Source organism: Hyla sarda, chromosome 1, assembly GCF_029499605.1.
Source record: "Hyla sarda isolate aHylSar1 chromosome 1, aHylSar1.hap1, whole genome shotgun sequence".
NCBI classification, from domain to species: Eukaryota; Metazoa; Chordata; class Amphibia; order Anura; family Hylidae; genus Hyla; species Hyla sarda.
Genome location: NC_079189.1, coordinates 438045223 through 438072768, shown reverse-complemented (window position 1 = coordinate 438072768; position 27546 = coordinate 438045223). Strand labels below are relative to the sequence as shown.

Genomic DNA, 27546 nt, shown 5'->3' with positions numbered 1-27546 from the left:
ACCTTTTTTAATTCGGTTGCACTCTACCTCAGAAAAATACACTGCTCAAAAAAAATAAATAAAGGGAACGCTTAAACAACACAATGTAACTCCAAGTCAATCACACTTCTGTGAAATCCCAATGTCCACTCAGGAAGAAACACTGATTGACAATCAATTTCACATGCTGTTGTGCAAATAGAACAGACAACAGGTGGAAAATATAGGCAATTAGCAAGACACCAGTAAAGAAGTGGTTCTGCAGGAGGTGACCACAAACCACTCCTCAGTTCCTATGCTTCCTGGCTGATGTTTTGGTCACTTTTGAATGCTGGCGGTGCTTTCACTCTAGTGGTAGCATGAGACGGGAGTCTACAACCCACACAAGTGGCTCAGGTAGTGCAGCTCATCCAGGATGGCACATCAATGCGAGCTGTGGCAAGGAGGTTTGCTGTGTGTCAGCGTAGTGTCCAGAGCATGGAGGCGCTACCAGGAGACAGGCCAGTACATCAGGAGATGTGGAGGAGGCCAACAACCCAGCAGCAGGACCGCTACTTCCGCCTATGTGCAAGGAGTAGCAGAAGCACTGTCAGAGCCCTGCAAAATGACCTCCAGCAAGCCACAAATGTGCATGTGTCCACTCAAACAGAAACAGACTCCACGAGGGCCCGACGTCCACAGGTGCAGCACGTTTGGCATTTGCCAGATAACACCAAGATTGGCAAATTCGCAACTAGCACCCTGTGCTCTACACAGATGAAAGCAGGTTCACACTGAGCACATGTGACAGACGTGACAGAGTCTGGAGACGCAGGGGAGAATGTTCTGCTGCATGCAACATCCTCCAGCATGACCGATTTGGCAGTGGGTCAGTAATGGTGTGGGGTGGCATTTCTTTGGGGGCCGAACAGCCCTCCATGTGCTTGCCAGAGGTAGCCTGACTGCCATTAGGTACCGAGAGAAGATCCTCAGACCCCTTGTGAGACCATATGCTGGTGTGGTTGGGCCTGGGTTCCTCCTAATGCAAGACAATGCTAGACCTCATGTGGCTGGAGTGTGTCAGCAGTTCCTGCAAGAGGAAGGCATGGATGCTATGGGCTGGCCCGCCCATTCCCCAGACCTGAATCCAATTGAGCCCATCTGGGACATCATGTCTCGCTCCATCCACCAACACCACGTTGAACGCTTTCAATGTTCCACCTACAGACCCATAGGAGGGCTTGTTTTTTGAGCCACCAATTTTACTTTGTAATGACATCAATAATTTTATCACAAAATCTATGGTGAAACCAGAAAAAAAAAATATGTGTGGTGCAAAATTAAAAAAAAAAACGCCATTCTGTAAATTTTGGGGTATTCCGATTCTACGCAGTGCACTTTTTGGTGAAAATGACACCTTATCTTTATTCTGTAGGTCAATACGATTAAAATGATACCCAATTTATATAGGTTTTATTTTGTTTTACTTCTGTTAAGAAAATTATAACTTTTTGCACCAAAATTAGTACGTTAATTAACTGGCACCAGTTGATTTAAAAAATATATATATATTTTGTTTTCCACCGGAGTACCCCTTTAAAGGATATCTGAAGTGTTAGACACATATCCCCTATTCTCAAGATAGGGGATAAGTGTATGATCACGGGGGTTCGAATGCTGGGACCCCCCCTTGATCTCCTGTATGGGGCCCAGGCCGACACACCCCCTCCATGTATCTCTATGGGAGAGGTGGAGATGCAGCATTTGAGCATCTCCGCCTCTCCCATAGGCAATGTCGGGTCCCCATACAGGAGATTGCGGGGGGGCCCCAGCGGTCGGACCCTCCACAATCCTGCGGATAGGGGATAAGTGTCTAACACTGCAGTACTCCTTTAATATAAAAAAAAAAAAAAACAGAATAACAGAGGAATGCCACAATGTAGAAGTTTAAGATAAGATGCTCCAGAACTGTCATTTTCTGGGGATGTATGGATATATAGAATTTTTTGCAGTGTTAAAAATACTAGAAACCCAGAAATAAGTCAATAGGGTCGTGCAACATTTGTTAGTATCCTGCACAGCTGCAATGGGAGATATGCCACTTGTGTGAACATGGGCAGATTGTTACACCGGGGTAAATACTAGGTGGCACTACCGTGATGTGTATGTGCACACATGTGGATGTCCTGCTGTTGTGAAACTACAACTCCCAGTCATCACAATGGGAGTTCTATTCTTACAACAGCCCGGTCACTAGGCGGGGTCTGTGATGAAGCTCCGGTGCATCCTTACATAAAAGACCCGAGCTCCTCCATAGCCGCAGTGCAGGCTGTCATTATACATGGGGCACATGGACCCCCGAGCTTCTCCCATAGTAGTAGACAGCTGCGCCCTCACCTGCCCCCCACCAGCCTCAGCACAGCCTCAGACAGCTCTCCTTCGGCCTCGTCACGGCTCACTCTTCGGTTCTGTGGCCTCGGTTGCCCCTCGGGTCCTGAGAGATCATGCAGCACCGCACTCAGCAGCTTCCGAGACGACTCCCCGTCCACTGTCTCCGCCGCCATACCGCTGGGTAGCTGCTAGTTATACTTCAGTAAAAGGATCGCCTGACGTCGGGCCGTCACGTGACAATGTCAAGTCACGTGGTCCACGGGGGTCGCTGTTCCTGTTAGGGTGCGGTGTACATAGTAGAGTACACTGTCATGTCGCTTATCACGTGCTCCAGTATAGTGTGCTCAGTAAAGACTAAACGGGGAAGAATTGGTAAAGCTTCATGTTTACAGTGTGTTGTAGTCTCCATGCAGCAGGCAGTAGTGTCTCCCCCACACCAACTGTACCACCCAGCAGGCAGCAGTGTTTCCCACCCCACACCAACTATACCACCCAGCAGGCAGCAGTGTCTCCCCCCCACACCAACTATACCACCCAGCAGGCAGCAGTATCTCCCCACACCAACTGTACCACCCAGCAGGCAGCAGTGTCTCCCCCCCACACCAACTATACCACCCAGCAGGCAGCAGTATCTCCCCACACCAACTGTACCACCCAGCAGGCAGCAGTGTCTCCCCCTCCACACCAATTGTACCACCCAGCAGGCAGCAGTGTCTCCCCCTCCACACCAACTGTACCACCCAGCAGGCAGCAGTGTCTCCCCCTCCACACCAATTGTACCACCCAGCAGGCAGCAGTGTCTCCCCCTCCACACCAACTGTACCACCCAGCAGGCAGCAGTGTCTCCCCCTCCACACCAACTGTACCACCCAGCAGGCAGCAGTGTCTCCCCCTCCACACCAACTGTACCACCCAGCAGGCAGCAGTGTCTCTCTCTCCCCCCACACCAACTGTACCACCCAGCAGGCAGCAGTGTCTCTCTCTCTCCCCCCACACCAACTGTACCACCCAGCAGGCAGCAGTGTCTCTCTCCCCCCACACCAACTGTACCACCCAGCAGGCAGCAGTGTCTCTCCCTCCCCCCCCCTCCACACCAACTGTACCACCCAGCAGGCAGCAGTGTCTCCCCCCCCCACACACACCAACTGTACCACCCAGCAGGCAGCAGTGTCTCTCTCCCCCCCCCCCCCCACACCAACTGTACCACCCAGCAGGCAGAAGTGTCTCCCCCCCCACACCAACTATACCACCCAGCAGGCAGCAGTATCTCCCCACACCAACTGTACCACCCAGCAGGCAGCAGTATCTCCCCACACCAACTGTACCACCCAGCAGGCAGCAGTGTCTCCCCCTCCACACCAATTGTACCACCCAGCAGGCAGCAGTGTCTCCCCCTCCACACCAACTGTACCACCCAGCAGGCAGCAGTGTCTCCCCCTCCACACCAACTGTACCACCCAGCAGGCAGCAGTGTCTCCCCCTCCACACCAACTGTACCACCCAGCAGGCAGCAGTGTCTCCCCCTCCACACCAACTGTACCACCCAGCAGGCAGCAGTGTCTCTCTCTCCCCCCACACCAACTGTACCACCCAGCAGGCAGCAGTGTCTCTCCCTCCCCCCCCTCCACACCAACTGTACCACCCAGCAGGCAGCAGTGTCTCCCCCCCCCCCCACACCAACTGTACCACCCAGCAGGCAGCAGTGTCTCTCTCCCCCCCCCCCCCACACCAACTGTACCACCCAGCAGGCAGCAGTGTCTCTCTCCCCCCCCCCCCACACCAACTGTACCACCCAGCAGGCAGAAGTGTCTCTCTTCCCCCCCCCCCCCACACCAACTGTACCACCCAGCAGGCAGCAGTGTCTCTCCCTCCCCCCCCCCCAACCCCCCACACACACACCAACTGTACCACCCAGCAGGCAGCAGTGTCTCCTCCACACCAACTGTACCACCCAGCAGGCAGCAGTGTCTCCCCCACACCAACTGTACCACCCAGCAGGCAGCAGTGTCTCCTCCACACCAACTGTACCACCCAGCAGGCAGCAGTGTCCCTCCCCCCCCCCCCCCACCCGTACCACCCAGCAGGCAGCAGTGTCTCCTCCACACCAACTCTACCATCCAGCAGTGTCTCCTCCACACCAACTGTACCACCCAGCAGGCAGCAGTGTCTCCCCCCCACACCAACTGTACCACCCAGCAGGGAGTATGTCTCCCCCAAACCAACTGTACCACCCAGCAGGGAGTATGTCTCCCCTACACCAACTGTACCACACAGCAAGCAGCAGTGTCTCATCCACACCAACTGTACCACCCAGCAGGCAGTAGTGTCTCCCCCACACCAACTGTACCACCCAGCAGGCAGCAGTGTCTCCTCCACACCAACTGTACCACCCAGCAGGCAATAGTGACTCCCCCACACCAACTGTTCCACCCAGCAGGCAGTAGTGTCTCCCTGCACTAACTGTACCACCCAGCAGGCAGTAGTGTCTCCCCCACACCAACTTTACCACCCAGAAAGCAGCAGTGTCTCCCTGTACTAACTGTACCACCCAGCAGGCAGTAGTGTCTTCCTCCACCAACTGTACCACTCAGCAGGTAGTAGTGTCTCCCTGCACTAACTGCACGATCCATCATGTAGTGATGTCTTTCCATGCCATGTGTACCCACACAGCATTGCAGTAGTGTCAACCTGCATTAACTGTACCACCCATCCTGCGGTAGCATCTCGGCATGCCAACTGTACCTCAACTGTGTGCAGTAGCCTTTCTTTGTACAAACTATACCACAAGGTGTGCAAGATCTATTATTTAGTGACTATTGTTCCTATGCAGGATACCTATTTCCATGGTATTGACAGGCTACTCATGAGTGATTGTATGAGGGGACTAAGGATACAGCATTTCCTTGTGGTTAGCACAAGGAGTATGGCTTTTCTGCCGGCTGCCATAGTTTTCGTGCACTGTGGTTGGTACTGACCCTTAATGTGTAGAGGATTTATTTGCTCAATCCTGTAGATTAGGGTTTCCCAACCAGGATGCAGGATCCAGCAGTTGCAAAAAGGAGATTTTTATGCTTTATGCTTAAAATCTCTTTCTCGGAGGATCCATTGGGGACAAAGACCTTGGGTATATGCTGCTGTCACTAGGAGGCTTGACACTATGGCAACAAGAAAAGTCAGCCCATCCCAGCAGGATATACCCACCTACAGGCACCTGAGTTAATCAGTTTTAGTCCCAGAGCAGTAGGAGAGGACCAACAGGTAAGAAAAAAAAAACAGAAACTGTCCGAGGAACCACAGAATAAAAATTAACAAACACCCTCGGACAGGTAACCAAACCAGAAACACCAGAATAATGGGTGGGTGCTGTGTCCCCCAATGGATCCTCCGAGAAAGATTTTACGGTAAGCATAAAAATCTCCTTTTCTCTATTGGCTCAATTGGGGGACCCAGACCTTGGGATGAACCAAAGCAGTCCCCAGGGTGGTTAAAAGAGGAGCAAGTTAGGTGGAAGGCTGGACCACAGCTGCCTGCAACACCTTGCGACCCAGACTAGCATCAGCAGATGCAAAGGTATGAACTGGTAGAATTTTGTAAAAGTGTGCAAAGATGACCAGGTGGCCGCTTTACAAACTTGCGAGGCTGAAGCCCTGTTGCGGAGGGCCCAGGAGGCCCTGATAGAACGAGTGGAAAGAGCTGAGACCCTAAAGCGTGGAGTCTTCCCCTTACAGCGATAAGCTTCCGAAATAGCAGACCGGATCCACCGAGAAATGGTGTCCTTGGAAGCAGGTAGTCCTTTACGGCGACCCTCCGTAAGTACAAAGAAGGAGTCACTGACGAAAAGAAGAAGTGACAGAGGTAGGTCCGAACGGCCCATACCACATCAAGTTTATGGAGCAAACGTTCCTTTGGATGAGATGGGGTCGGACAAAAGGATGGGAGGGCGATGTCCTCATTGAGATGAAAAGCAGAAACAACCTTAGGTAGAAAGGACGGAAGCGGACGAAAAACAACCTTGTCCTGGTGGATGACCCGGTAGGGAGAGCGGCAGGATAAAGCTGCCAGCTTCGAAACCCTCCGAATAGAAGTGACCGCAATAAGGAACGCCACCTTCCAGGAAAGTAGATGTAGAGGAACGTCCCTAAGAGGTTCCAAGGGAGCACCCTGCAGGGCCCAGAGAACAAAGTTCAGATCCCAAGGGGAGTAGGCGATCTGTAAGGCGGGGCCGCGTGAGCCACACCTTGTAGAAAGGTCCGGATATGAGGATCAGACGCCAGGGGACATTGAAAAAGAATGGAAAAAGCCAAAACTTGTCCCTTAAGGGAACTGAGAGCCAACTGTTGTTCCAACCCAGACTGTAAAAAGGAAAGAAGTCGTGGGAGAGAGAAAGTAAAGGGGGAAATGGTGTGAAATTCACACCAACGAAAACAAGACCGCCAAATACGGTGGTAAAACGTTGCAGAAGTGGGCTTGCGCGCCCTGATCATAGTGCGAACAACTTGGTTAGAAAAACCCCTGGCTCTCAAAACCGCGGCCTCAACCGCCACGTCTTCAAATGCAAAGACTGTAAATTGGCAAAGAGAACCCTGAGAGAGCAGGTCTGGACGGAGTGGGAGGCACAGTGGAGCGTGGTCCACTAGCCAAACCACGTCTGCTTACCACGCCCTCCTGGGCCAGTCCAGAGCCACGAGAATGGCAGGGACGCTTTCCGCCTTGGTATATTAGGAGGACAAATGGGTTCAGCAGAACCACAAGGCATTTTAAGTTTGCAGTCCTTACAGGCATAATAGGTGACCAGGGTCCCAGGGACCTGTCTGGAGGGGGGTTCAGTTCTGGGGTCAGACATAGCAGAAGCAATATAAAAATGAAGCAGTCTCACCCAGAGTCTGTGTCCCTCCTGAAGTGTAAGGAGGCTGTGGGAGGAAAAAGTACAGTCCTCCATTCATGTGAGAAAGAGAGCCGGAGGGAGGGGGGAGAGGAGCAGGGAGGCTAGACCAATGCACCGGAGGGGTCCGGATTAACTGTAGGAGAGCCCCCATTGGTCAGAAATGCTCCCTGAAGCGCGTGCACCACGCTGATAGGAAGGCATAATGTTCACAATGTACACGTTAATGCGCGATAGGACCCGAAGCCCCGCTGGCATAGAGTGTGCGGGGCTAAGGTCCGGGAGCTCCGTGCATTGCAGCTAGTATGTGAAGGCCTCCTAATGCTGGTAATGTCCCGGGAGTGAGGCTGGAGAAGGCAGGGGACCACCGGGCTGGCGTGAACTGCGCTGCCGACAGTAAGTGAACTCCTGTGCTCCGGTCGCATTAATACAAATGCGGCCGAAGCGAAAATATCGGCGCATGTGCAAAGTAGTAGGCACCAGTAAAAGTATATATGAATGAAATTAACAGTGAAAAAATATAAGATGCCCAAACAGTTAAAACCCTAGAGGAAATAAAAAGGAGTGGCCACCAAACTGGGTGTCTCCAGAGGTTGAGAATGCTGAAACCTGTAGAAAAAAGGGGAAATACTAACCTTCTGTCTATAGGAGACTTACCTCATGAAGTCTTCAGTCAGCTTTTAGTCACCTGCATCATGCCGGGCTGAAACAGCGAGACGAGCAGGGAGAGTAGGGGGAACCGGACCCAAAGGTACAACCCCAGGCTCTGACCGGTGGAGAGAAGGTGTTAACAGTTGATGACTCTGTGTCTGTGCCCCTTCTTCGCAAATGGGGAAACAGTGAACGCTATATTCCTGAGACCCCACCTAAAAAGAGAAAAATAAAGGGAGAGAAAAATCTAACTAAACGTCCCTAAACTGAAAAATAACAAAATATGTGACCAAGTCTGGAGAGCTCCAAAGCAAGTGTCTGCCTCCTACAGACACTAAGCTAAAACTGATTAGCTCAGTTGCCTGGAGGCGGGTATATCCTGCTGGGAGGGGCCGACTTTTCTTGTTGCTATAGTGTCAAGCCTCCTAGCGACAGCAGCATATACCCAAGGTCTGTGTCCCCCAGCATGCCCAAACAGCCAAAGGCACCCTGGTTGGGAAACACTGCTATAAACTATTCAGAATATAATTCATATATCACCACGTCAATTGTGTCTCCTGTATGATTACACGGTCACTGACCTCAGGATTCTGGTGGATTCAGTAAGAGGAACATTATCCCATAGAGAATACATTACTGTAAAAAGACAAGCCTGAGTAACACCTATATTTTTATGCATGAAGATGTGTATTCATGATGTGTATTACATCACCTATTCCTTATCATTAAAGGAACAGTGTCACCTCAAAAAAAAAAAAACTCCTAAAGTCATCAGTAAATAGTGTAAATGATGCTGATTCAGAATCGGTTGTTTTTATATTCTTCTCTGCTGTAAGCCAAATGGGGAATTCTGAGATATAGAGAGGACTACCTATCTAAAAAAAAACATAATGGAGAGGACTACTTAACTATTATTTGCAGGCTTACAATGGGGGAAATAATGTAATAAAAAATATAAAAAGGACAGATTCACAAGGAGCTGGGGAGATTTGTCCAAAACTGTGCAGAGAAAACACTGACCAGTTGCCCATAGCAACCAATCAGATTGCTTCTTTTAGTTTTAAAAAGCCCTCTTCAAAACGAAAGACTTTTTCCCCGCACAGGTTTTGACAAATCTCCTTAAACATCTTCTAATTTCTTCACTGATGACTTTAAGAGGGTTTTGGAGGTATCATAGCGTAGGATCAATAGTGTCACTTATATTACCCCCCTTTCCCAATGTTTAATTAAGGTAGAATAGGGAATGATGGTATCATGCCACTTAGCAGGGACAATTTGCTCCAGAATGTGGCTTTATTACAAGTCTGTGTGGTTTTGGAATGTTTTTCTGCGCACATCTTACTTAAAAATAAAAATCATGTACCGTATTTTTCGCCATATAAGACGCACTTTTTATTCCCCAAAACTGGGGGGAAAAAGTCGGTGCGTCTTATACGGCGAATACACCCCTATTGCGGCGGTCCGTGCGGTCTTCAACGGCCGGGACCCGCAGCTAATACAGGACATCACCGATCGCGGTGATGCCCTGTATTAACCCTTCAGACGCGGCGATCAAAGCTGACCGCCGCGTCTGAAGGGAAAGTGACACTAACCCGGCTGTTCAGTCGGGCTGTTCGGGTCCGCCGCAATTTCACCGCGGCGGTCCCGAACAGCGCGACTGAATTGCCGGGTTAGTGCTTACAGGACACCGGGAGGGACCTTACCTGCCTCCTCGGTGTCTTCTCCGTTCAGGGATCCCCTGTATGGCCGGCGCTTTCCTTCCTCGTCATCACATCGTCGCGTACGTGCGTCGGCGTGCGTAAGGACGTGATGGCGGCGACGGAGAGCGAGGCTACCCGGCCGGCAGCAGAGACGTTCCGGAGCGATGGTGACAGCGATGGAGCGACATCCAGGGCAGCGGTAACAGGTCCGGAGCGGCGGGGACACGTGAGTTTTACCTCCTCCTGCAGTGGTCTTCAATCTGCGGACCTCCAGATATTGCAAAACTACAACTCCCAGCATGCCCGGATAGCCAACGGCTGTTCGGGCATGCTGGGAGTTGTAGTTTTGCAACATCTGGAGGTCCGCAGGTTGAAGACCACTATTGGGTTCAAAATCTTTATTTTTTTAGATTTTGCCCCTAAAAATTGGGTGCGTCTTATACGCCGGTGCGTCCTATAGAACGAAAAATACGGTAGATATAAATAAAAAAAAATAAAATAAAAATCTCAAAGAATTGTGGTAACACCAAACGCTGGTGTGCTGTATGGCAATGTAAGTGGCCCCACCTGTAAGGTGAATGTTGATTTCTCATTGGAATTCTAAACCGCTTCCCTCTATTAGACACAACAGAAAATTGCATCTTTTTATTAGAAATTCATAAATCAAGATGAAGTTTGCACCAAAATTCTGGAACAAATTGAACCAAAAAACATGTATATATACCATGCATCAGATGTATTATGTGTTTTAGCTGTGGAACAGACACAAGTGGAATCTAAAGATTTTCTAAGATGTTGGGAAATTTCTGCAGTCAAAGGGAAACTGACGGCTGGTTCACAAAATCTACCATGCAGCTCGACAGGTAAGCATTTCCCAGGCATGTTATAACCACTAATGACAGAACATTGCAGCACCAAAACTTCACAGACCAGAATTTTTTTGTTTTTTTTAAGAACCAGGCTTTATTGAACATGCTAAAAAAGACATGCTACACAAAGTACGCTGCTAAGGCAGCCATTTTGTCCTTTGGTTTTTTGGGATTACCTCTTCGACCTCTGCCCCTTCCTCTTCCTTGTTTTCTTCCTTGTCCACCCCTGTGCATTGGATGTCTCATAGTGGCATGTTTGAGCTCTACCAGATCTTGGAATATATTGTCACAAAATACACAGCCTGTGTGCTGAGTTTGGTCTCCGGGAAGGGGGCTCTTTGTTTTATTAAAGTCAACAAGCATAAGGGCAGCATCGCACACTTCACAGGTCTCTGCAGAGACTCGCACCCTATGAGCATTTTCAAAGAAGTGCACAATGACATTACACTTATTACAGGACATCTTCCATTTAGGACCAGAGGTGGAGTCCAAGACCATCACACCATTCTCACATTCCACACACTGGGAAATTCCAAGCATACTCAGTGAATGCTGGCAGGTTGGGTGAGTGCACTCATTGCACCCCATCCCTGTAGAAAGATGGAGGGAAAATGAAGATCAATAAAACCTTTATATTATTTTAAATAAATAATAAAGAGATGTCAAAGAATAAAGCAGTAAAAGGTAATCCTAAGAAAATACACAGTGTATACAAAAATGTGTAAGAGGACTTGGTTGCAAGTGACAATTCTCCAGGTTTTTCTTAAATTACCAGAAACAATTTCTGCCAGCCGACAATATCCTGGCATTATACAAATTTTTATGAGTAAACATGAAATTCTTCTAGTTGTACTATAGTGCAGTGTGTGTAAAACAGGTTACGTTACCACAGAATGATGTTTCGGAAGAGCAATACTGCACTAGACAAAGGCAGTACTCCACTGCAGAAATGTTGTTTTGTGGTGATAAATTAAAGCTTAAAGGGGTTATCCGGGAAAAAATATTTTTTACATATCAACTGGCTCCAGAAAGTTAAAAAGATTTGTATATTACCTCTATTAAAAAATCTTAATCCTTTCAGAACTTATGAGCTGCTGAAATTGAGTTGTTCTTTTCTAAGTTCTCTCTGATGACAGCTGTCTCAGGAACTGTCTATAGTAGAAGCAAATCCCCATAAGAAATCTCTTCTACTCTGTGCAGTTCCCAAGACAAGCAAAGATGTCAGTAGATAGCACTGTTGCCAGACAGAAAAGAACAACTCAACTTCTGCAGCTGATAATTATTGGAAGGATTAAGATTTTTAAATAGAAGTAATTTACAAATCTGTTTAACTTTCTGGAGCCATTTGATATATATATATATATATATAGATATATATATATATATATATATATATATATATAAAAGTTTTTTCCTTTAATACCCCTTTAATGTAGCTTCCTTAAAGGGAAACTGACAGCTGGTTCACCCGCACTAAACTTCATTACAATGATGAATCATTTCCGGAGATACATGCTGTATTAGCCAGCACTGCTAATCTGGAAATGGCCGGCGTTGTGCAATGGAGACGGGACCTTGCATACCTGGCTTCCCTGCACTGATATGCCCACCCACCTCATGAATATTCATGGGGACCGTGTGAGGTGGGAAGGCATTATGGTCCAGAGGAAATGGAAGCAGGGATGCTGGGTATGCCCGGTCCCACCACTATTGCGCAAAGTCGGCCATTTAAATATTAACAATGCCGGCTACACACATCTTCTGAACTGGACCGCGAATAAGGTAAGTGATACCTCATTGTAATCCAGTTTTTAGTGTAATCCAAGGTTTAGTGCAGGTGAACTCTGTCAGTTTCCCTTTAAATGGGCATTCCGGGCAAAAACATTTTATCCCCTATCCAAAGGATAAGGGATAAGATGTCTAATCCTGGGGTGCCTGCCGCTGGGACCCCCAGCGATCTCCCTGCAGCACCCGCATTCTATGCAGGAGCTGCATCTCCATTTTCAGAAACTTCCGGGACTGGGTACTTGACGTCACGCCACGCCCCCTCCATTCATGTCTATGGGAGGGGGCGTGATGGCGGTCATGCCCCCTCCCATAGACAGGAATGGAGGGGGCGTGGCGTGGCGTCACGTCCCCAGTCCCGGAAACTCTGAGGTTTCCGCAACTGGAGATGCAGCTCCTGCATAGAATGCGGGTGCTGCAGGGATATCACGATTAGACATCTTATCCACTTTCCTTTGGATAGGGGATAAAAAAAAAATTGACCGGAATACCCCTTTAACTGCATACAAGGTGTGTTGTGGTATTGTTCTATTGCTTTGGAAATATAGGTGAAGGAGAACAGCCTGGAGTAGATGTCAGTAAAGCATGATAGGAATTAAAGTCTTCTAACACATGGGCTGCTATTGAAGCCATGTGTACCATGGCTGCTATTGAACCAAACAGAAAGCATCAGTGTGACAAAAAGATTATACATATTCAGGAAGTAGGATGAGTTGGTCTGTGTGTAATGATCTTGCAGCCTTCTTTTTATTTATTTCATCCATACCCTTTTAAATGGGTACAATCTGTGTCATAATGCACATAAATCCAGTTCGGCCTCTAAGACCAGACTAATTTCTTCCTGTATTCTTACTGTTTGAGGTGACCCCCTAAATCGTAGAGGGATTTGCTCCGACCTAACAAAACCTCAGAACAGGTTACAAAAAATTAAAATGCCAGCTAGAGCTGTAGACAAACCTTTCTTCATGTCTCTGAAAGGAGCATGGTTGTAACAATATGGGCACAGTGGATAGCTCTTCCCCCGAGAGCCTGAGGACCACAGCACAAGTTCAAAGTCATCCAGTGGACACCGCAACTCCTTGTACAACTTGATGGTTCCATTTTGGGGCAAGCTATATGTCTCATCACAGTGGGAACAATGCAGACGGCTGGGCTTAGCCTGGGGACAAACAAATTCTGTACTGTAATATAGTTACTGCAGTATGCTTGCACTGAAAACGTATAATAAACCAGTATGCTGTATACAAATTTAAGGCTGAGTTCTCACTAGCTAATACGGTTATGTTTTTACGTCATTACATTTGCATGTCCTGATCCAACTGTGGTCTGATGGCAGTTCAAAGGATGAGAAGCAACTAGCGGAGCCTATGGATACGTTGTGGCGCTGAACCAGTTAGGACAGTAAGATTTACCGAGGAGGATAAGGTAAAAAATAAATAAAAGAAGAAACTTTATTGCAGTAACGGACAACACATTTTAAGCGGGATACTCCACTCATCAGATTTTAGAAACTGATAAAGAGGGAAATCCTCCCTCCCCTCTTCATTAGGTCCAATGACCTAATGAAGAGGGGGTTCCGCCCTAAAACATGTTGTCTGTAACAACAATAAGTTATGTTCTTTAATTGTTTTACCCTGCCATCTCTGTAAATATTACTGCCTAACTGGTTCAGCGCAGCAAAGTATCCATTTTTCCAGAGGCTTCGCTAGTTCCTTCTCATGCTTCTGGTTATTCACCGTATCTCCTTGCTTGGAGAACACAGCTGAATACAGGCAGTGTCCGGTGTATAAGGTGAGGGTAACATCGAAATCACACTCCATCTTATTTTAAGATGGTAATCGCACATAGAGTGCCCCTCTATTCTGTTTTTCATTTATGCTGTTTAAACTGATGGCAGCTGTCAATTCTAGTCATCAGATTTGTGGTCATACTGGGACTTGCAGCCGTAAGAGATGTAAAAAATAAGTCTATATTGGGCTAGTGTGAACCCAGCCTGTACTTAAAGGGTGCGTTCACATTTGCATATCTTTGCTGCAGATCTGCAGCCGATTTTTCTGCTGCAGATTTTGCTACCCATTGAATTCAATGGGCTGCAGAATCGGTTAAAGCAAATCTGCAGCAGAAAATACGCACGTGTGAACGCACCCAAACAGCCCATTAACACGGCAGAATATGCGCCCGAAAAAATTACGACAGTGTTTAGTTTAGTGTTTCTATAGAATAAAATTAGAATTGGGTACAGTTATATGTAGTTTCAATTCAGAATTGTATTTATTTATATTCGCAAGAGGGTATAGGAATGAAGCACCCCACAATGTGTTCCACAATATCACAAGTATGGCAATACCATATAAATGTGCATAAATAACGGTCAGGGTACATGGCAGCACTCAGAAGGGAAGGAGCACTATTTGGCTTTTGAGGTACAGATTTAGCAGGAATTGTTTTCAGGTTACATGTCGCTTTTGCAGAACCCCTGAGGTACTACTACAGTGGTCACACAAAAAAGAAAAATAGCCAGCACAACTACATAAAACACGGGTGCACGCTGCTGTGGCAAATACAAAGTAAACAAAAAAGAAGGTTGCAGCAGCACTCTTGGTCAAAAAAAAATGGAGGCTCTTAGCTCAATTTTTGATCAAAATGTGTCCCCCATTTTTGACCCAAAAAACTTCTTTTTTGTATACTTTGTATTTGCCACAGCAGCGTGCACCCATGTATTATGTAGTTGTGCTGGCTAATTTTCTTTTTTGCTATGCAAGTCAGGGGGAGTGGCACCCTCTCTAGCCGTGCGCCCCTCCCTGTTTAACAGGAGGTTTTTAAATTGATAGTAGATCCTGCATGTCACCCAGTCAGAGGCTATAAGCCCAGCAGAGGTGAGTGGATTAAGCATGTTAGGGTCCCATCCGACAAGAGGCTACCTCCGCATGGTGGGTGGGGGACACACATTTTTGATCAAAAAGTGCGCTAAGAGCTTCCATTTTTTGACCAAGAGTGCTGCTGCAACCTTCTTTTTTGTATACTACAGTGGTCACTCCCAGAAGTGAAAACTATGGAAACTACACCCTTTAAAAAAATGTATCTACATTTTACCTAACCATGTCCCGAGGATGCCTGTCTTTTGCCTCCTTGGCTGTCGACCCATTAGGATACATTATAAAACATTCCGCCTTGCACAACACATCCTGATGGCAGCTAGGATTCATCTCGCTTCACAGTGGAAACATTTGAGTCTGCACTTTGGGACCGTGGTCTCTAGAATAAACCTTATTATGCTTTATGAAAAACTATCTGCAGTCAGGGAAGATACGGTAGAAAGCTTTAATACTGTATGGGAGCCATGGTTATCATCCACGCATTGTCCCGATATGACTCATTGTTTATCCCTTTATTGAGGGGTATTGCTCTGTTGTTGTGTGAGGGGGTCAGCCAACGAGTTCAGTACTGTATATGGCCTTTCTCTTTCCCTTGAGAATTATCCTTTTATATACATTACTGTAAGTGTACCACTGTTCTTTGTATTTTGTTGTTCGGTCCTTGGACAGTTGTTATTACCTACTTAGAAGCGATGGTTTTATTGTTATCTGTTCTTCAATAAAAGCTTCCTGGTTTGACTATTAAAAAAAAGGTATCAAGCTGTAAAGTGAGCATTTGCACCCCACAAGTGTTTTCTAATAAGTGGCCAATGGATGCAGTTAAAATTGCTATTTTTCCACAGATCAGTGCCTGCGGCAAGCCAAGCTCATAGCGAGGCGAACAGGTAGGTAGGAGGACCCGGACCCATGAGGTACAACCCCAAGCGCTGACCGTTGGCGAGAGGGGGTTAACAGTACATCCAAGATACCTGCCACCTCTTGCAATGGGGAAACAGTGAACATTGCGTTCCTGAGTCCCCACCTGAAAACAGAAATAAAAAGGAATAAAGAACTAACACATTCCCTAAACCTAAAAAATAAAAAAATATGAGACCTGGTCTGGAGAACACCAGACCAGTGTCCACCTCCTTAAGACACTAAGCTAAAACTGAATTGCTCAGTGGCCTGGAGGCGGGTATATCCTGCTGGGAGGAGCTGACTTTTTGGTTACCATAGTGTCAACCTCCTAGAGACAGCAGCATATACAGTGGTCCCTCAACATACAATGGTAATTCATTCCAAACGACCCATCATTTGTCGAATCCATTGTATGTTGAGGGATTCGTGCAATGTTAAGTATAGGAAGTTATACTCACCTGTCCCCGCCGCTCCGGACCGCGTCCTCACCGCTCCCGATGCTGTCCAGGGGCTCCCGATGCTGTCCCGCTGCTCCGGCGTCTTCTTCAGGATCCGGCTTTTTCTCTGGCTCCGGATTTTTCCGCATCTTCTACGGTGTCCGGGCCTCGCTTTCTGGTGACGTTATTACGTTGCGGCGCCGGGACGGCGTGTGCAGCGACGTAATAACGATGTCGGAAAGCGAGGCCCGGACCCTGGAGAAGATGCAGAAAACACCGGAGGATCACGAAGTGGACCCGGAGCAGCGGGGATAGGTAAGTGAACCTGTCCGGGATGCTTAAACTGCTATCCGACAGCAGCTTAAGCATTTTGCGCTGTCGAATACCAGTTAATGCGATGGCCCCGACATATAAAAGCATCGTATGTCGATGCTGACATCGACATGCGATGGCCTCTGAGAGGCCATCGTATGTCGATTTGATCATATGTCGGGGCCATCGCATGTCGGGGGGTTACTGTCGGGGGGTTACTGTCGGGGGGTTACTGTCGGGGGGTTACTGTCTGTGTCCCCCAATGGAGCCGATAGAGAAACAACAATTCCCAGCATCCAGGCATGCTGGGAATTTAGCAACAGCTGGAGGCACCCTGTTTGGGAATCACTGGCGTAGAATATCCCTATGTCCACCCCTATGCAATCCCTAATTCAGTCCTCAAATGTACATGGCGCTCTCTCACTTCTGAGCCCTGTCGTATTTCAAGGAAACAGTTTAGGGCCACATATGGGGTATTTCCGTATTCGGGAGAAATTGCACTACAAATTTTGGGGGGCTTTTTCTCCTTTTACCCCTTATGAAAAGGTAAATTTGGGGGCTACACCAGCCTGTTAGTGTAAAAAAAAATAAAAAAAATTACACTAACATGCTGGTGTTGCCCCATACTTTTTATTTTCACAAGCAGTAAAAGGATAAAAAGACCCAACATTTGTAACGCAATTTCTCCTGAGTACGGAAATACCCCATATGTGGGCGTAAAATGCTCTGCGGATGCACAACAAGGCTCAGGAGTGAGAGTGCGCCATGTACATTTGAGGACTAAATGGGTGATTTGCACAGGGGTGGCTGATTTTACAGCGGTTCTGACATAAACACAAAAAAATACATACCCACATGTGACCCCATTTTGGAAACCACACCCTTCATGGAATGTAACAAGGGGAATAGTGAGCCTTAACACCCCACAGGTGTTTGAAGAATTTTCATAAAAGTTGGATGGGAAAATGAAAAAAAACTTTTTTTTCACTAAAATGCTGGTTTTACCCTAAATGTTTCATTTTCACAAGGGAAAATAGTAACAAAAAGCCCCACAAAATTTGTAGCCCCATTTCTTCTGAGTAAGAACATACCCCATGTGTGGAAGTAAAGTGCTCTGCGGGCGCACTACAATGCTCAGAAGAGAAGGAGCGCCATTGGGCTTTAAGTGAGAAAATTTGTCCGGAATTGAAGGCTATGTGCGTTTACAAAGCCACCATGGTGCCAGAACAATGGACCCCCCAACATGTGACCCCAGTTTGGAAACTACACCCCTCACATAATATAATAAGGGGTGCAGTGAGCATTTACGCTCCAGAGGTGTCTGACAGATTTTTGGAACAGTGGTCCGTGAAAATGAAAAGTGTAATTTTTCATTTGCACAGCCCACTGTTCCAAAGATCTGTCAAACGCCAGTGGGGAGTAAATACTCACTGCACCCCTTATTAAATTCTGTGAGGGGTGTAGTTTCCAAAATGGGGTCACATGTGAGGGGGGGGGGGGTCCACTGTTCTGGAACCACAGGGGGCTTTGTAAACGCACATAGCCCCTGACTTCCATTCCATACAAATTATCTCTCCAAAAGCTCAATGGTGCTGCTCCTATTGTACATTGTACAATGTAGTTATGATTTTTAAAAAGTGGAGGAGGAAAAAATGAAAGTGCAAAAACGGAAAAATGGTCCTTAAGGGGTTAAGGTGAAAATAGGCTGGGCCCTTAAGGGGTTAAAGAGGTTGTCTCAACAGAAATATTGCAATTTTACAATGTGTTACCTTACAGAAATAATATACATAACATGATCATAATTTACTCCATACTGACTGCAGTAGATCTGAACATAGAAATCTTCTATGAAAATCTTTTTTTTCACCTATATAATGCTCTAAACATAAACAGCAGTAATATATAGTTACATACATACCTGTATATATTTCATAAAGCGATGACATTTCCCACAGCGAGACAGTGGTTTTCCAGTGGCAGCCAGAGGAGAAAATGATACTTCCATCAACTCGTCCATACCTTATAAGAAATGGCAAAACATTTAAGATTTAATTGTACAAACCACCTAGTTAAAGGTTATTCGGGACCAAAAATTTGGTGGGAGTCCAAAAAGGGGGCACCCTAAATATAAGGCATTTATATGATATCCCATAGATATGACAAACACTTTTTGTCTGCCTTACCATCCAAAAGAAATCTGTATAACTCTGGCACAAGTTGATTTCAGAACAAGAGTCCAAGTAAATCCTGGATTTGAATAATAATATATGATGGGCATACACACAACAGAGCTGATGGTCTAAGGGCCTATTTACATGGCAGAATTTCCAAAAATGGAAAACTCTGCTGCAGAATTCCAGACTCTGTATAAAGAATGAACATTCTTTAAGCTGAATCCTCTCAGATATGAATTGCTGTCTATGGAGTCGGTCTATTTCAGAACTGTTTTAGTCAGCGCCTGCCACCTACAGAATGTCCGCCTCAAAGAATTTTATTACTATGAAACTAGCCCAACCACAGTTATTTCCATAGATATTCCCCAAAACAAAGTATCGGCACGTTGGAATCAGCCTGACTTTACCCCTGACATCTGCTGTTAGACTGTCAGCAACTTACCAATGTTTATGTTATGTATACAGTAAACTTTATTGTAAAACTAGAAGAAGTGGTGTCTTAAACCTAACTATAAGTATTATTACAAATAAAAACATCTAAGGAACTGAATTATCACCTGCGATAGAATCCACAAAGTAGTGAAATTTCCTCTTAAAGATATCCAGAGTGTGTTCCAGGACCTGATGGAAGTTTACTTTTCCCTGAGCGATCAGATTGAGTTGTTTTTCAACTGCACTGCGGATAGTGGGTAATACCAGCTCTGAATCTAGGAGTAAGAGACACACAGTGAGAAATGTCCAGGAATACAAATAGTACTTACTGCACATATATTGACTAAATGTTGAAAAATCCAGAAGCCACAACATCAAATTAGTCTATGTTGCCTTATTCACATTGCATATTTAGCCAGTATTTGAAATCAATATTTTTCTGGAAGACAGGTGGTTGGGCAGGCCTGTAGATTCTATAAATGAAGGAGGAGTAGCCTAGCAAAGCCTCCAGCCCAGTTGCACCATGTAGGGGTTTTACAAGAACAAACTTGCATACTCGTCAAGGTAATGTCAGTGGACTTTGCATCTGCAACAAAAACGTGGGAAAAAGGAAGGCAACAAAGAGTGACACTATGGTACCAATAGTAGTTTTTTTTTCAAGTTTTTTGCTGATGACAACAAAGATTTGTAATAAGGTTGGTGTTTCTGGAGGGATACGCCAAATGGAAAAGGATTTAGGTAAACTAGAGGAATGGTCAGAACCAGAGGTGTAGCTTCTAGGCCCCTGAAACAAGGCCCCAAATGGGCTTATGGGGCAGATGTGCCTTGAGACCCCCTTAGGCACCAGTGTAACACAGTTACAAATTGGAGGGACAAAGGTTTATGCAGTAATATCAGAAAGTATTATCTTACTAAGAGAGTAGTGAATGCATTGAATAGTCTTACTGTAGAAGTGGTACATGCAAATACAGAGAAGGCATTTGTGCATGCATGGCATAGGCATAAGGCTATCCTTAATATAAGATAGGGCCAGCGACTATTAAAGATATTCAGAATATTGGGCAGACTAGAAGGGCCAAATGGTTCTTATATGTCGACACATTCTATAAGTTCCTCCCAGATGCCTAGACAATCTGGCACAAGTAAAACCCAACAGTATATGACCAATTGTACTATTATGGATACACAGTGTTAAATAGGGTGCTAGAGAAGGGGATAAACTATAGCTTTATCCAGTACATTGCCACAAACTGACAACATCACCCACAATACAGCAGCTGCCCATAGAGTGAAAATGTTTGAAATCAGCCACTGAAGTGATCCCTAACCTTACAAACATTGTAACATTTGTAACAAAAATAGGCCCATGACATACGCCCATGAGCAAATATAGCTGTGGGGGATCCCTACTACACAATGGTATCCTGGCCCCCTTTACATTTTGACTGCAAAGCCAAGACTAGGTCCAAAATAAAGTGGAAACATAATAATTTAAATGTCTTCTGGTCTTGGCATACACTCCTGATTTTAGCACCTAGATTTTTTTTTACTGATTAGAGACAGATAACATTTTCACAACAGCTTCCTAAACATAGTAACAGATAGACTAGAGCTGATTTGGCTTTTGTTGGCATTTTCTATTGTGACTGACCTGATCACGTCTTAAATATATACCAGCCTGGTATTTCAACATTATACTGCCTTTAATTTTAGTGAGAAGACTGCTGAAAGGTTTTCTCTACATAAAGTGACTATTCATGAGAAGGATTTAGCCACTCGCTGGCACTGAACCTATAAGTTTGACTTCTCGTACTACTCTCTCTGGTACAAACAATAGAGTCAGAGAACAGAAAAGGAAGGAATACCACCAAATGGAGAACCGCCAAAGCACAGAAATAAAAAAAAATTGTGCTGTGTCCCCCACTGAAGATGGAGAGTACAAAAATCCTCCTTTCTAGCTCGTTTTGATGGGGGAAATAAGACATGATGGGATAATCCTTAAGAAGTCTGTGGGTGGGGGGAAAAAATCGTGAGGACAAGGCATTGCTGCCGAAAGAACAGCAGAGAAAGAATCAGCAAGCACTGATGCAAAAGGGAGTACCAGCAAAAGTGTGGACATTAAGATCATGGATGAAGACTCTGGGATGGAGAATGAAATACTGGAAGAGATGAAAGCAAACATGCCCAAGAAGCTCCTGGAGATGCAAGATTTCACAGGGGAGTCTTGGCCATGACAACAACATACCGCAGTGCAGGCAGAACAGATCTGGTGGGACATAGAATGGATTAGCCAGGAAACCAAAAATCTCATGAAGGAAACTGCCATATAGAACCAGCAGCAGGATAGGCGACATGGAGGGAGAAAGGGAGTATAAAGCTGGCTAAGACTCGAGTAGGTACAAACTGCTCCTAAGGAAATAAGGAGGAAGAACTGTGGAAAGAAAAGGGAAGAAAGTTGAAGAGTAACTGTGACTGGCAAGGCGACTCTGCTAAGATGCAATTAGACCCCTCTGAAAACTCAACAGGATAACACTAGGGGGTAAAAGAGTCCTGTTAAGGCTAAATAGTTGGGGTCAGAAGCCATCTGTTCTCATATAATGGAAGTGAGAAGTCCTGGGACTATAAGAAACTGGTACCCTGGTAAGACTGTGTGCAGGGTGGCCATGCTGTAAGAAACTGAAGCTTTTGGGTGAAGAAGAGTAGGCACAGGTGACAGATGGACCCCTGGAGAGCAACGGTATGGGTGAACTAGAAGATGCTGGGAGAGACTACAACATGGTTGAACCCACTTGCGAAACTGGCACACATGGCCCGTGGAAAAACTGATGTCTCCAGTTGGATCTCCTGCAGTGTTCAAAGAAGAAGGACAACTCGACAGTCACTTAAGATGGCATGTTGTCGTGGCAAGTGTACTGTGTCACTGTACAGTCTGCAAACAAAGGACTGGATTTCTCCATGGAGGATAGGCAAGGGGAAGATGGTAGAATGACTATGACATTTTTGTGAACTGTAGAGCGACAGGAGAAGCAGCTGGTAGCCTAAGTTATTTCATTCAGGCTAAGATCAATGAGGGCTCACCAGTAGTAAGAGTCCGGTCTGGGAGAAAATTCGGATGGGTCAAAGCAAGGGAAACTGGAACAAATGTAGCAATGCGGGGAAAAGAACACCACCATGATTGTGTAGACTAAGGGGTGTCATTCCACCAGGTCAGATAAGCAACGGAACCTCCAGGAGTAGAGGAAGGAAAGAACCCATGGAAAGGTGGGTTAGGAGAAAGTACTGAACTACGTGCCTAAGAAGAGAAAGATAGTGTAGAAGGACCACTTAGGGGGTCCCCAAGAGAAGGTGACAGATGAATGGGGGAAACAGTGGCCAAATTCTGACAAGGACCGTGGTCTCAGCATAGGCACCAGGCCAGAAAGTTTGCATGGACAGGCAGAAAAATTCACAGAGGGAGGAAAGCAGGGAAGGAAGGGGAGGCATGGTTTAAGGGTGCCCCTCCTAGGATGCATCCAAGGGTGAACATAAGGATAAAAAAGGCCAATAAGGTCAAGGGTAGGAAAAGAACTCTGAACCTCCTGCATGCCATGCTAACACAACCAGCTAACAGCCAGCTAACCACTGAGCTATACAGTCTAGGTAGAGGAGACTTAAAGGGGTATTCCAGGCAAAACCTCTTTTTATATATATCAACTGGCTCCGGAAAGGTAAACAGATTTGTAAATTACTTATTAACCCCTTAAGGACCGGGGGTTTTTCCGTTTTTGCATTTTCGTTTTTTGCTCCTTGCCTTTAAAAAATCATAACTCTTTCAAATTTGCACCTAAGCGCGCGGCTAAAGGGTTAATAGCGCGCGGCGCCGCGATCGGCGCTGCGCGCTATTAGAGGCGGGTCCCGGCTTCACTATGACGCCGGGCCCGCCGTGATATGACGCGGGGTTACTGTGTAACCCCGCGTTATATCAGAAGAGCAGGACCAAGGACGTACCGGTACGTCCTTGGTCCTTAAGGGGTTAATTAATTAAAAAATCTTAATCCTTCCAATAGTTATTAGCTTCTGAGGTTTTCTGTCTAACTGCTCAATGATGATGTCACGTCCTGGGAGCTGTGCATGATGGGAGAATATCCCCATAGGAACTGCACAGCTCCCGGGACGTGAGTCATCAGAGAGCAGTTAGACAGAAAACAACAACTCAACTTCAGAAGCTAATAACTATTGGAAGGATTAAGATTTTTTTATAGAAGTAATTTACAAATCTGTTTAAACTTTCCAGAGCCAGTTGATATATAAAAAAAAGTTTTGGCCTGGAATACCCCTTTAAGGGGAGGCATGCTGCACCTGCCATCCAAAAAGAGAGAACCTTCAGAAAGACTTTTTTGGGGGGGGGGGATTTACCATTGGGCTTTACCTTATTTTTTTGGTGGTAAATTGTGTAAATTTTTTGGCGCAATGGGTGAAAAAGTTGCAAAATTTTACACTGCTCATTTAAGAAAACAACAACTTGAATGTAATGTGACATGGTTATCTTTTTGCAGTGGTTGATGATTTATCAACCGACATTTTTTAAATTATCACTTAATTTTTTGGCCAGCAATATCATTTTTTGTGCAATCTCACACTAGCCCAGACTACACTTAGAAATCTGTCAACATCTAAGCTACTTTTAAGCAATATATATGAGAGAAAAATACTCAGCAACTCACCAATACTGCAAAATAAGGCTTCTCTTTATTCCAAGGAATGCAAAATATACATCAGGGCAAGGGAGGGCTGGACAAGAGGTGTGCAAGTAGCCAGAAGAAGCGCCAGATCGGCACGAAACTGTGCAGTCCTACCCGCACCCCCTGCCTCTTGTTCAGCCCTCCCTTGCACTGATGTGTACTTCGCATTCCTTGGAATAAAGAGAAGCCTTATTTTGCAGTACTGGTGAGTTGCCGAGTCTTTTTCTTTAATATACATTGCTTACCTGGATTTGATATACTCGCAGCACCACCTATCTGCATGCACGATACACAAGATATTTTGGCTACTGAGGAATACGGCAGTAAGCTGTGAAACGCGTATAGCCTATTTTCCAGATCAAAAACTATTTGAAATGATCCATCTGTACTTGCTTCTGAACTTGCCTTGACAGCACTGGAGCACCGCACATGAATTCCACTTTGCGGCTCGCGCGCAATACACACGAGGGACGCTGACCGCTCACCTCACTTCGCTGCATACAGCGTTATTTTTCCAGCTATTCCATAGAGGACTGCAAGCACCCGCTCCAATTGATCACAGAGACGCGGGGACTACAAGTGCCACTGTCACTCACACTGCGATCATCATCCATCACTTAAGGGCCGGACACTGTGCCGTGCTATTGCCACTATCTGCCTCCTGTCATCTAGTATCGTAAGAAGGCCGGGTGCAGGACCGTGTCAGCAACGATCCCTATATCCACGGAGCACGCCACTCTGAAGGGGACCAACTGCATCTACCTACGGTAATATTGTAACTGCATCGGAGAACAAGGTACTATCATTCTTTGTCATATAATCCAAAACCTCAGTGCACTGTAGGTAACATCTAATGAACGGCAATACTTTGTAACAGCTTGCAGCCACTCTCCCTGTCACAAGATATAAACCATTATTTGCTACATCTTTTTCTTCAAGAACAGGACTTAGAGCAATTTTGTATCCATTTTTTGCTATCACATTGCAAGTACCAAGATGGACTATTAACTTCATTTTTATGTTTTTTATGTTTTCCATTATCATTTGAGCAATCTTTTTACTTCTTCTGTGGTATACCTGGAGCAAGGGCCCTGCCCAGGTATCCATGATTATTTATATGCAATAAATGTTTTAATATATTTTTGACAATATTTATTCTCAGGTTTTTATCTGTTATTTATTTATATACTTCCACTGATCATTAATTCAATTGACTTTATTATTCATACAATTACATTAATATATAGATTGAGCATAATCACCATCACTTAATGGGTATACATTCATTTTACACTTTATTCTGATTATCTATTTACATATATTTTACATTTACACTATACCTCATATTCTACACCTTCCCTTCCCCCATCCTCTATTTCCTCTTTGTAATCCCTTGAGGACTGGTTATACACTTGTTGTATAAAAAAATTTCCGCTACAATATATATTGCTCACCACCTATCTGCATGCACGGATCCTGAGCAGTTTTCGCATCCATTCACACAGTACCTTCATGTTATTGGTGGTGCCAGACGTTATACCTCTTCACTACACATCTAAGCTACTTTGCTTTTTATGAAGAATGTGCACCTCTTTCATAAACGTTCTGACTATTAGAATTTGTTCTATACACTGGAACATCTAATAAATTTGCTTTATTGTGCTTATGAGTTTAATAGTTCATGTCGTGTGAACCATGCAGTATACTGCACATTTGTGTGCTTTTTCAAGGTGGCTTTTGCCTACGTGGCAAGAACATGTGAAGAACATGTTTTTTTTTTTTTTTGTACATCACTTACACTTCCCAAACGAGCATAATTCTTTCCTGGTGGGTATTTAATACTACTACTATATACCTGGATTTAATATACATTTGCACAATTTGTAATACGCAAATATAAAGTGTGCCAGCTTACCCACTTGTTCTAGAATATTGGATTAATAATACATTTAGAAAGCAATTATTATGAAGAGTGAACATCCTCCAGCAACAACAGAATATATTCAGCAGCATTTTAGTCATCACAATATTAATATCTGTACTTACCTATTTTGTAATAGCCATGTACTAAGACAATGCCCAAACTGGTAGGCTTCAGCCTGCGGCCACTTTCAACCGTAACATAATTACGCTGGCAGATATTATTGATGTGTACTGGGATGCTGGCATCCGTTCCTAAAAGTTAAAACACATTATATGCTTACCTTTATACTTGTTACATACAGTTGTCTAATAACTTTGGCTTGTACTTTTGATTTTTGACCTTGGGCCTCACTGACTCCTGCATATTACCAGCATGTAAAGTCATCATGTTTGTTGCAATGCCCCATTTGGATAGGTAACAGGTTTAACTAGGTTAAAGATAGGCAGATGCCAGCATGCCTGTAGTCCTAATATATAAATACCAACATATGTAACCTTCGGTTATGTGAGATTTCTGATGTTTAAAGAACATGTGTGCGTTCTAATAACTACTACTTTTCTTCACGATTCTCTAGGTAACAACCACTTATGGCTGCCTCTTATTGCTGTAATATACAGTTAGTGCACTAAGATGAATAAAGATGTATTGATGAACAAGGCTTATAAGTATGTAGCTGCAGCTATTAACCAGCATCTATATCTAAATAATAAACAGCTCATTAAACCTAAGAATCTTTAAAAATGGTGATTTATGTATGTTTATCATATCATATTTGCTAATCTGCATACATGTATAAAGGATTACCAACCAATCCCATGTTTTTCCATTAGGGATATAAGCTCTGCTTCAGTAAGGTAATCTGGTGGGCACGTCTGTTTTTCCAGAAGCTTTATCTCATCCACACTGAACTTGTCCCCTCTCTCACATGGCTGAAAACTTTCCTCCTTAGGAATGCCCAGCCAAGGCATTATTTCCGTATACCCTGAAATCCAATATTAAAGAAATTAATCAATCTACATTTTATTTAATTAAAAATACTCAGGAAACAATAGTCTGGACCTTTCTCATTGGGAGAGAGTTCTAGACATGCTCTGTGACCTGGACAGTGTTCAGGAAGGGGTTGGAGTGAGCTGTGACCATCACATCTCATCATAATCCTGAAAACTATTCTCTACAGAACAGGAAACGTCAAGCTGTTATTATTAGGGTTAGTGGTCAATCTGAAAACATGCTACCTTTTGCTACATGGAATTGAATTCAACAGCCATTCCCTAATATATCATTATTGTCTGTATTCATAGAATGAATGGTCTAACAATAAGCTTTGCAGATCTGGGCAAAGTTCTGTTTTCCTGGCATTTTCCTAAAGGTCAGTCAGCAGAATGTTCATAAAGCCTGTGACTGCTGGAATGCTCTGCAGTACAATATGGCAATTTCATTATAACCACCTTCCTACAAAGAAAATGTTCAAACATGACCGTTTCATTTTCTATACCATCTATGGGATTTTTTTATATCGATTTGAAACAATTGTTTC

The 27546-nt window shown here is 45.0% G+C and overlaps 2 protein-coding genes and 1 long non-coding RNA gene across 4 annotated transcripts in view; 1 reads left to right on the top strand and 2 right to left on the bottom strand.

The window, feature by feature from the left end:
• PPM1F (protein phosphatase, Mg2+/Mn2+ dependent 1F) overlaps window positions 1–2709 on the bottom strand; it is a 44155-nt gene extending 41446 nt beyond the window's left edge. Inside the window, exon 1 of the mRNA XM_056532060.1 lies at window positions 2356–2709. Within this exon, the coding sequence (XP_056388035.1) occupies window positions 2356–2522 (167 nt within the window). The 5' untranslated portion in view covers window positions 2523–2709. The remainder of the gene's footprint in view (window positions 1–2355) is intronic.
• Window positions 2665–26811, top strand: LOC130282988 (uncharacterized). Its single transcript, XR_008846585.1, has 3 exons — window positions 2665–2721; window positions 10335–10445; window positions 26584–26811. It is a non-coding gene; the product is annotated as an uncharacterized LOC130282988 (long non-coding RNA).
• Window positions 10511–27546, bottom strand: part of TOP3B (DNA topoisomerase III beta) — a 62417-nt gene continuing 45381 nt past the window's right edge. For both annotated transcript variants that reach the window (XM_056532044.1, XM_056532053.1), the window contains exons 13-18: window positions 26818–26991; window positions 26132–26260; window positions 19490–19639; window positions 18677–18777; window positions 13194–13395; window positions 10511–11041 (exon numbers count right to left, since the gene is read on the bottom strand). In XM_056532044.1, coding sequence (XP_056388019.1) covers window positions 10572–11041; window positions 13194–13395; window positions 18677–18777; window positions 19490–19639; window positions 26132–26260; window positions 26818–26991 — 1226 coding nt within the window. In that variant the 3' untranslated portion in view covers window positions 10511–10571. The remainder of the gene's footprint in view (window positions 11042–13193; window positions 13396–18676; window positions 18778–19489; window positions 19640–26131; window positions 26261–26817; window positions 26992–27546) is intronic.